Raw genomic sequence first — 11,384 nt, 5'->3', positions numbered from 1 at the left:
CTGGGGAGTGAGCGGAGGTTCTCTTGTCTTAGATGGAGTTCTAAGATAAAGGTTGCATTGGATAGTGACTAGGTAAACCATAGGTTTTTTACTTGTAAACCAGAGGTTGTTTACATAAAATAGTACTACCAAGGTTGTCAAACTCGCGAGTCTACTCAGACTCGTAAAGGGTCCATAGACTCGACTCTTAGACTCGACTCGTAAACTCGTACGAGTCTATGGAAAATATAAAATGACTTTTAAAAACCTATAAGTGACACATATATGACACACTCCTATAAGTGACCTCATATATGGCACATATATATATAATAGAACACCAATTAACATTAAAATTTAAATTTCAGATTCTATAACAAATTTCTTATCAAAAAACTCAAAAATAAATCAAATAAATAGTAGAGTATGCAGTTAAAGACTTAAAGTACTAATATCTTTTTAATTGACTACTACATAAAGCAAAAAGAAATCATAAAACATATATGCTAATAATTTCAATCGTCGAAAGTTCTAGTGAAATCATCATCACCATCTTCTTCATCGGTATCTTGAGCATCATTATCAAACTCTACCCCATATGAATCAACTTCATCATTAACCATTGTTGGATTGCTTCAAGTTCCACTTTCACCTAACTCAACATTGTCGCCCCACCATTGCATAACATTAATAACAACAACATCAACATACATAACATTGTTAACAATAATATCACTCAACAATAACTGTAGTTTGCACATTTTCTTCATCAGGATCTTCAGTTTTCCACTCATCATCTGAATGAATATCTTAAAATGAAACCACAACACTCTTTCCTTTTCTACTTTTCAAATTCAAATTGCATATCGCATAAACCAAATTATTTATCTTTTCATGCAACATATTTTTTCTTTGAATGAAATTGCAAAGTAAATATTAATTCAACCCAATGTCTCTAAAACAATAAAAAATAAAGTCTATAAACAAACAAATAACAATTAATCCAAATTCCATTCAAAATCATAGGAGCTACAAGTTAAGCTTTGGACACGAATTGTAAACCTCTTTAATTCTATAGTCATATTCCCATAGAAATCTCATACTAGAGACTTGGAGAGAGAGAGAAAGGGGAAGAGAGAGACTTCCTAATTCTTCTACAACCAAAACAAAATAAGGATTTTTTAAAAAAATTAAAATAAAATCTTTTTGGGAAATTTGGACCTTTAATAGTTTAAAAAAACAAAAAATAAAAAAACGTATAGACCCGTAAACTTATGATAGACTCGCGAGTCTATACGAGTTTGTGCGAGTCTACCCGAGTCTACTCGAGTCTATAAAAAATGATTCTATGTGCGAGTCTACTCGTTTATGCTTCTTAGACTCGTAAACTCGTACGAGTTTACGGGTCTATCCGCGAGTTTGACAACCATGAGTACTACTGATAGTGGAATCTTCTTCTTGGCTTGGTAGCCCCCCAGAGTAGGCGCGTTTTTCACCGAACTTGATCAACAATTGCTTGTGTTCTTTACTTTTCAGTACTGTGTAAAATTGTTTATGTCTTGCCTGTGTTCTTCATGACAGACCGGATGTCTTGACATTCTATAGGACATCTGAGTCTGCTGCACCAAAATTTCAAAACTTTTTCGATCTTCCAATTGGGGCAAACCCAAACAGATTATATACTTGGAATCAAGTGGTAAAGCCGGTGAAATATCGGTTAAACCAATGGAAGAGCAACTAGTTATCTGTTAGTGGTCAGATTGTGATTTTAAAATCGGTCTTATATATAGTCCTAATTTACTTCCTTTCGTTCTTCAAGGCGCCAACATGTATCATTTCTAAATTTGAATTTATGTTTAAATAATTTCTTTGGGGGTTGTGAGGAAAAGAGAAAAATAAATTGGGTGAAGTAGGAAAAAGTGTGTATATCGTTCGAAGAAGGGGGTTTGGGAATTAGAGACCTAAGGCTGTTCAACATAGCTTTATTAGGTAAGTGGGAGTGGAAAGTCAAATCGGAGAGGAAGGCTATATGGTACGAAGCTTTAGTGAATAAATACGGTTTGAACAATGGGGGAATGAACTTGGAATCTAACAATGCCTCAAATTGGTGGAAGAACATATGTCAAATTGATATAGGTAGGTTTCACACAGAAAATGAGTATTCGGTGAAAGAGGTTTATAAGAACTTATCGTCAATCGACTAATCTTCATCTAACCATTCGTGGGCGAAATAGGGAAATTCTGTCAAAAGTGGCGTGTATGGTATGGAGAATGCTGCAAAACAGAATCCCTACTAAAGATAAATTAAATATGAGGGGTGTTATAGGCCAGGGGCAGACTGGGTGTTCGGGAGAGTGAGTGGGAGAGAAATCAGTTTCTCATATATATATTTTTAGTGTCCAGTATTTGCAGGTGCGTGGGGGTTCATATGCAAGTGGATTGGAGTTTAGTCGGTTCTGCATAACGATAGGTGGAAGCACTTGGATCAATTTGAAAGCCTGTTAGGAAGAGGTAAATTATTGTCACAGAAATTATCAGTAAACTGGTTTGTTGCATTGCTTGTTATTTCGCTGATTCTTTATTCTGTTTTGGAACATATATGCTAAAAATCACAAATAATTATTTCCAGAAACAATCTCGAACATTTAAAAGAAAATTTTGCACCTATCAGATTGTATCATGATGCTAAATTTAAAACATTTGTATCTTTATCTCTTACATTTAAATATAATATTTTGTCCTTAATTTCTTTTGATTTTTGGAAAAGGGGGAGAAAAAGTATGATTTTGATAGTATCTATTCTCAGAATCTCTATGCCAAACATGATATAAAATTCTTTTGCTACTAACCATTGTTTGATGTTTGATTCAGGAGCTTTGCAAAAGTTCATTGGTTTTCATAGACAAGTTAATTGACTAGCTATAAAAAGATCACCATCTGGTATAAGGCTTTCTGGCATCAGAAGGTCCAAGAAATTGGCGTCAGAAGACGAGATGAAGATGTTGGCGCCAGCATACGTGATCAAGATCAAGATGCATGGAAGAAGCTATGTGTCATACCCCAAAATTTGCCTCCCATATTCCATTTACAATGATCCAAAGTTCAAGATTCAATTCCAAAGCTTTGCTCAAACAATCCCAAGATCCACAGTCAACTGATCCTCCAAAAAGTCAACAAAAAAACACCTTTCAAGTCAACGCTCATAACTTGAGCATGAAAACTTCAATTGAGATGAAACAAAAAAGGTCATTTAGAAGACTCTTTGAGCTTTCCAAAAAGTCCTAGAACATATTTATATGACAAATATGGAAGGAGTTATGTCTCGTTAAAGTTGGCAAAGTTTGAAAGAATGTATGAAGGAGATATTGACTAATTTTGAAAATTCTCTAAATGGGCCCTTATTTCTTTGATCCAAACTTGATTCTAATATTGTTATGAACCCTTGGCCCAATCCCATGCCATGTTATTATTTTATTTAATTAAATTTGATTTTAATTCATTTAATTTAAATCTAATTAAGATAAATAATAGAAAATCAAAGATTTGGTTTTAGGTGTATTATGTGATGAAAATATCATGATGATATCACTATAATTAAATCCAAATTCGTGCACAAGTTTGAAGGCCAAGAAAAGAGCAATTTTGGAAAGATTTGATAAAAATTATCAATCAAATTTTCCACCATCAAAGAGCAAGATTATATTGGATTTCCTTCAAGTTGTTGACCTAATTCAAGCCCACATATATACTAACGACAACTGCAGGCACAAGGGGGGGATTTTCTTGCCTCCAAAGATCAAAACCGAGTCCATAAAGTTTCCAAAAAAATCAAATTCGTGTTCAAGGATAGGGGTGGATTCTGGGCGTTTTGAGGATTCAAGTGCACTCTTGAAGCATCATTGGTCATTCCTAGATGTTTATGCAGGCCCGAAGCTTCATGGAATTCTTCCTCTAAGTCACGTTTTTCTCACGATCAATTTCGGTTCTGTTTTCTTACATTCATGCATTGTTAATACGTTTTGACTGCATATCTACGTTTGTGATGAAGTTTAGATCATGGCTGGGTATTTAATTTGATAAATTCGTACGTATACGATCATCCCCCATGTTAGGGTTCGTGAGGTTTTGAAAGAGGGATTTATGTTTTAGGAAAAATCACATGGGATTACAGATACCTTCGAGTTCCTGAGGTCGATACGATTTCAACCATGGTTTTGCTTTTGATTTATGTTGTTTATGGTCGATTTTTGAAGTTGCAGGATCTATGGCTACGGATGGCTGTTCGTGGGTATAGGCAGGGGCTAAGGCGATGGACCATTGGAGAAGATGACGACGTGTTGACCGCTGATTGGGTTGATTCGAAATCTTCAGCCAGTGCGCGAATTTCATTTAAGTGGTATGCTGTTACGTTTTCTAATATATATTACTCAGTGCTTGCTTTGTAAACAGAAAGGGAAAAACGGCCTAGTGGCAATAGCAAGGATCTTGGGACTGAGGACGCGCTGGTTCGATTCCCAGCCGCTGCGCTTATTTTTGTGAATTAGCAATCCTCTGGCTCACGTACGTACTATCTCAGGGGGACGCATGATACACCCCCAGATCTCCTCCGTCGTGTGGATCTAAAGGCCCTGAGCACAGAACTCCATGGTACTCCTCTATGGAGTAGCAATACATGATCGAAGCCCAGGTTTCTCTTATTTTATATATATATATATATATATATGCATGTATATTATTCACATATCATTTATATAATTTCTTCTTTAATTCTCTCAACATATTAATGTGAGTGTAATTTAGATTATAAATTAGGATTAGGAAAAATAAAATTAGGATTGGGTTTAGTTTATTATTTTTTCGATTATTCGATTTAATATATTTAATTATTATAATCACAAAAACCCTATTAAAATTACCACGTTAGGGTTTGCTCAATCCCATTGGCCATCTGGCCCAAAATATTAGGATTCAATTTATTATTCGTTTCGACTAAATTTATTGGTCGCGATGGTTAATAATCGATTAATTTAATTAATCAAATCCTATAAATTAAAATTCAAATAAATTTATTTTGCTAAATGGTTTTAACCATCTTATTGGTTATGATGATTAGCATATTTCCCCTTATCAATTCGTTATTATTTGTAATCGAAACTATCGGTTATGAGGGGTAACGATAAATTCATAAATTAATAATTAAAATACATCAATTTGCTAAAAGTGATAATCGAATCTATCGATTAGAATTGCCAGCAATCCTTTACTAATCTGTTAACTATGGTGATCAAACCTATTGATCATTGCGGTTAATAGTGCCATACTAAATCAGGGTTGTACGCCCATATTTCAAAACACTTTTCAAACATCTTTCAAACTTCAAGTTCAAAATACAGATTTTTATCTACGATAGGCTATTCAAAGCCTTCAAATCAAATTTCAAACCTTAAGGGCGTACAACCCGCCCCCCGAACTACGTAGACTCTGATCCTCCATAAGGAGGTACGTAGGCACTTGGCAACAAGGCGAGTCCCCTTCCCTAAAATCTCAATTTTTCCCCTGTTCACTTCCTTAGCTATAACCTTAATAATTTTAGCCATAAACCTTTGCCTTAGATTCAAAGCCAATAGGAAAAGGTTGAGGGTGCCTAACACCTTCCCTCGACCTGAATATAGTATCTTACTCTGGTCTCTATACTGCGTAGGGTTTCCTATTCGCCCTTCAGAATAGGTGGCGACTCTAAAAGCTAAATTTTTAGGGCAGGTTGCTACAGCTGGCGACTCTGCTGGGGATAACTATAATGGTGAATACCATGCTCCTATAGGTTTTGGCAGGGTTTAGGTTCTGGCGAGCTATTTAAGTTTTTGGCAAACTTTTTAGGGTTTGGCTAATTCGCCATTTTTATGGTTTGTGTTTCGTTTTATTTTTATTTATTTCTGCCTAAAATTATTTAATTATATATGTTTATATATTTGCATTTAATTGCATAAATGTTATATTATATGCACTGTTGTGTTATTATGTTGTGTTAAAACCCTAAGTGTGGGAGTTAACTTTGAGATCAATAGGGGAGTATGAATCGCCTACGAGTCTCATTGATAACTCCACTCGGAGTGGGTTAGGTATTTGGAAAGGTCCGAAACGAAGCTTGACTTTGTGGAGGGCTGGACTGGATACTTAGCTGATCTCTTCGGGAACCTACCCCAAAAATTCGAACCTCATGGATAAAATGAGTTGTTCCAAAATCCGAAGAGACAAAAAGTCTCGGAGGCTACGAACGACCCCATGAGACCTTCTAGAACATCCCCTATTAAAAGGTTGGCTCCCAAGAGCCGCTACGTCGGACCTATGAACCTAGGACTTTTGTGCTTATGTACTTATTATATGTTTGCAATTTATATGCTTCGAGTATCTATGCGTTTCAATTCTGCAGGTACCCCTACGTATTCCCTAGCCTATAGGGATCCTATTCTTAAAATCGTGTCCTTCGTACGAAGGACACCTTTGTTAGCATACGTCGATTGGCCTCTCGATGGCCATGAGATCTAATGACTGTCTCGAACGGTCACCCCGTGCTTGCTACTACGTACTCCCTAGCATATAGGGATTTTATGTTACATCCACGTGTTTTCGCAACGACGCGTCCTTCCCCGAAGGACAACTTCATTAGCATGCGTTCGATTGGCCTCTCGATGGCTATGAGATCTAGTGACTGTCCTGAACGGTCACTCCATGCTTATTCCCGCGCACCCTCTAACTTGTAGGGTTTGGATCTCCATTTACACATCACATCCCTAGCCTGTAGGGATTGCTCTTCGTCCATATCGTCCTTAGATAGGTTGTGTTCCGCATAGAGAACCTTCCCACGAGGGACAAATTCATTGGTACATGTTGATTGGCCTCTCGATGGCCATGAGATTTAGTGACTGTCTTGAACGGTCACTAGCCGCTATCTTCTGCATACTCTCGAATCCAAGGGATTCCCCTTAACGCGTCATAACATTTACCCTGCAAAGATTCCAAGAGGGTCTAATGTCGCCTCTAAGGCTATCCCTAGGATCATATGTTACACGTCTGCATTGCATACACGGAGTTACAATATAAGGAGTCTCTCGCTTACGCGTGCATTTGCATTTTCATGCATTCATACATTCACATTTGCATTTCTATCTTCGCCCGCATCCATACCAACCATGCTAGACGGTTTCCCGAAACTCCCAAAAAAATCAAAGGATCGTAGACTACGGAGCAAGGAGAATAAAAGATCTTAGTCTTGCTAAAGAAAAAAAGATGCCTTTTGCTATGCCAGCCGCATGTCCATGCCTTGTCATAACAGGATTATGAATACAATGAAGGTTGTCATCAAGCAAGGATTAGTCTAACTGGGGCAATATCCTGAACAAAGAGGCACAACTACGATGCAGGGAATTCGACATATGTCAGCCCCACACCAAGAAAAAAGGGTCATAGGTGATACTATCCTTAGGAAAAGCAAAAGAGGTTCAGTCAAAGGAAACTCATGAAGTTCCGATACGACGAAAACCCACCGCTGACGGTTTATTCTCTACAGGTTTGACATGTCCAAAGAAGAATTCGAGGTTACCCTTTTACTTCTACAATTCTAAAGAGCTAAGGAGTAAAACAAGATCAGTGGATCTACAAAGGAGATTATCCCTAGGATCAATAGGTGTTTACCGTGCTCACAATTTCAACTCTACAATCGCTAAGTGTCGCTCAGGATAAAAGCTGTACCTTCGGATTAGCAATTTTAATGGGATGACCATGCAGGTGAAGGATAGAAAAACACTTAGAAAGGGGGGGGGATTGAATAAGTGTGACTTTAAATCTTGGACGATAAAAATAAATTGCACAATTATTTTTATCCTGGTTCGCTGTTAACGAAGCTACTCCAGTCCACCCCCGCAGAGATGATCTACCTCAACCTGAGGATTTAATCCACTAATCGCACGGATTACAATGGTTTTCCACTTAGTCCGCAACTAAGTCTTCCAGAGTCTTCTGATCACACACTGATCACTCCAGGAACAACTGCTTAGATACCCTCTAAGACTTTTCTAGAGTCTACTGATCAACACGATCACTCTAGGCTTAGTTCACTCCTAAGACTTCCCTAGAGTATTCTGATCAACACGATCACTCTAGTTACAAACTGCTCAGCCAACTGCTAAGACTTCCTAGAGTATACTGATCACACGATCACTCTAGTTCCTTACAACTTAATGTAATTCTAAGAGTATTACAAATGCTTCTTAAAAGCGATAATCACAACTGTGATATTTCTCTTAATCGTTTAAGCTTAATCTCACTAATATATTACAACAGCAATGTAGTGAGTTGATGAAGATGAAGATTCTGAGTTTAGATTTGAACAGAGTTTCAGCAAGTTTGATATAAGTTGTTTTGGTGCAGAATCGTTAACCTTGCTTCTCATCAGAACTTCATATTTATAGGCGTTGAGAAGATGACCGTTGAGTGCATTTAATGCTTTGCGTGTTCCGTACAGCATTGCATTTAATGTTATACGCTTTTGTCAACTACCTCGAGCCTTGTTCACGCTGTGTCTACTGACGTAGCCTTTAGTAGCTTTTAACGTTCCTTTTGTCAGTCAGCGTAGTCTGCCACCTGTACTTCCTTCTGATCTGATGTTTGTGAATACGACGTTTGAATATCATCAGAGTCAAAAACAGCTTGGTGCATAGCATCTTCTGATCTTCTGACCTTGAAGTGCTTCTGAGCGTGATACCATCTTCTGATCTTCAGTGCTTCTGATCTCATGTTCTTCTGATGCTTCCATAGACCCATGTTCTGATTCTGCTTCGACCATCTTCTGATGTCTTGCCAGACCATGTTCTGATGTTGCATGCTGAACCATTTGAGACACAACTTCTGAGCGCTGAATTATGCGTACTCTTTATATATTTCCTGAAAGGGAAATTGCATTGGATTAGAGTACCATATTATCTTAAGCAAAATTCATATTATTGTTATCATCAAAACTAAGATAATTGATAAGAACAAATCTTGTTCTAACAATCTCCCCCTTTTTGATGATGACAAAAACATATATAAATGATATGAATTTGCGATCAGAAAGAGTAGACGGCAAAAGACAAATTACACAGCTATAGCATAAGCATATGAATATGTCTCCCCCTGAGATTAACAATCTCCCCCTGAGATAAATAATCTCCCCCTGAAATAAATACTCGAAGAACTTTAATAAAAGACTTCCCTGATTATTTCGGTAGAGACGATCATATAAGCTTCTGCCTTCAGAGAATTCATAGCTTCTGACTTCTGCTTCCATTGGACAGCTTCAGAACTTGAATTTCTTTAGATCCTTAGAACACTCACAGCTTCTGATTCCTGCTTCCATCGTGGACAGCTTCAGAACTTGAATTTCTTTGATCTTCAGAACATTCACAGCTTCTGACTTCTGCTTCCATTCAGGACAGCTTCAGAACTTGAATTTCTGGATCTTTTAGAACATTCACATCTTCTGATTTCTGCTTCCCTCGGATAGCTTCAGAACTTTGAATGTCTACCAATCATCACTTCATGCTAGATTTGTATCAGAACATTGTTGAATGTACCAGAGCATCATCAGAGCATCTCTACATCCTGAAATGTTACAGAACAAAAACTAAACGACAAAAGTCAGCATGAACGAGTTAGAACATAAAATGTATGTTTGAACACATTATATGAATCAGAGCCATATAGGCTGAAATAATGTATCAGAGCAAATAATGTATCAGAGCCATAACATTATATGTATCAGAGCAAATAGAATTTTGTCAGAACAGGATAGACAATGATATTCAAATTCTATTATCAGTGCTTCTGATTCATTCTTCTTTCTTGCTTCTGATCTCTGAAGCTTGACAGCACTCAGCTTGCTTCAGTTTTCAAGAGCTTATTCCTTTTACAGAATAACGCTTCTTATGGTTTTGCTTCTAGTGTTTGCTTCTGAAGATTCACTTCACTTCTCTGTACCTGCAAAACACTTAAACCATATAGAACTTGCAGTTCTTGTTAGTGAATGTGTGGGAGCCTTTACCCAGCAACTGATAGATTTAATCAAATCATTTATCATTTATCTTCTCCCCCTTTTTGTCATAACATCAAAAAGAAAATTTAAAAAGATTCAGATGCAAAAAACGATAAATAGACTCACTGGAATGTAAATCAAAGAAACTTTTTCATTGATAATCAAAAGATATTACAAGAAGTTCCTATGATTAACAAGCAGAAGCAACAAGGAAAAGAAAACTACAAAGACCAAATCCTAGGACCCTAGCTAAGACAACGTCTGTGCCAGCATGCCATGAAGGAGTGAAACGCTTCATTGACTGCTTCTCGGGCTTTCAGGCGAGGAGTCAGGGAGACTTGGTTCTGATGCAGATCTTCCACCATCTTTACCAGAGACAACATTCCCAGCAGGTGAAGATGAAGAGATTCCTTCAGAAGAGACTAAGGGAGAGGAAAGGTTAGATGAAGAGGAAGCTGAGTCTTGAAGGACGAAAGATGAGGAAGAAGATGGAGATGATGGAGGGCTTTCACCAGGAGGATGAAACACTCGTCTAGAATAATTTCCAGACAACATTGCTTCGAATGGATTCACCTTGAGAGGATCATAGGTGATTTTGATCTTTTTGGGTTTGGAAGGTGATGTTTCAACAGCTTTTCTTTTGTTGTTTTGATCATTTTCATTATTTCCTGGATTTGATGAAGAGTTCATGATGGGTTTGCAGAAAAATGAACAAGTAGGGTTTGATATGGAAGAGAGAGAGAGAAGAAGGAGATAGAGAAAGATGAGAGGGAAAGAGAAGAGTTTGAAGAGTATTTAAAAAGAAATAAAATGAAACGAATGATGACTAGCATTTAATGTTACGTGACGTGAGGAGAGATAATAAAGACAAATGAGGTGACTAGCACAGTTACCTATGGTCGGCGTCCCTTCAACTGCACGCGCGTTTATCCATGAATAGTAACGACAGGTTTACCATCCCGAGATAAAACGTAACAGCTGTTTTGCTTTAAAAGAGGTTCTGAATCAACTTAGACAATGAAACGTTAGTAATAACCGAATCATAATTTCTAAAAGATTTCAATCAGAACTTCTGATTGGAAAAGAATGTTCCACATTCATTTCAGAAGATACTCATACATGAGAACTTCTCATCTTCTCATTCTGGGCACAAATCCATACTGATGTTCTTCAGAATGAACTTAAACCTATCTTCAGCCAGGGGTTTTGTAAAGATATCAGCCCATTGATGGTCTGTATCAACAAAGTTTAAAGATATAACACCCTTCTGAACATAGTCCCTTATGAAATGATGTTTAATCTCAATATGTTTAGCTTTTGAATGAAGAATAGGATT

At 37.2% G+C, this 11,384-nt stretch overlaps 1 protein-coding gene across 1 annotated transcript in view; it reads right to left on the bottom strand.

Moving 5' to 3' along the window:
- Positions 1-614: 614 nt before the first annotated feature.
- LOC131658598 (GDSL esterase/lipase At5g45910-like) overlaps positions 615-11,384 on the bottom strand; it is a 23,825-nt gene continuing 13,055 nt past the window's right edge. The window contains exon 5 of the mRNA XM_058927875.1: positions 615-776. Coding sequence (XP_058783858.1) covers positions 615-776 — 162 coding nt within the window. The remainder of the gene's footprint in view (positions 777-11,384) is intronic.

Source organism: Vicia villosa, linkage group LG3 (genome assembly GCF_029867415.1).
Source record: "Vicia villosa cultivar HV-30 ecotype Madison, WI linkage group LG3, Vvil1.0, whole genome shotgun sequence".
Classification (NCBI taxonomy): Eukaryota; Viridiplantae; Streptophyta; class Magnoliopsida; order Fabales; family Fabaceae; genus Vicia; species Vicia villosa.
The sequence above is the reverse complement of the archived record's forward strand: the minus strand, read 5'-3'. Positions and strand labels throughout refer to the sequence as shown.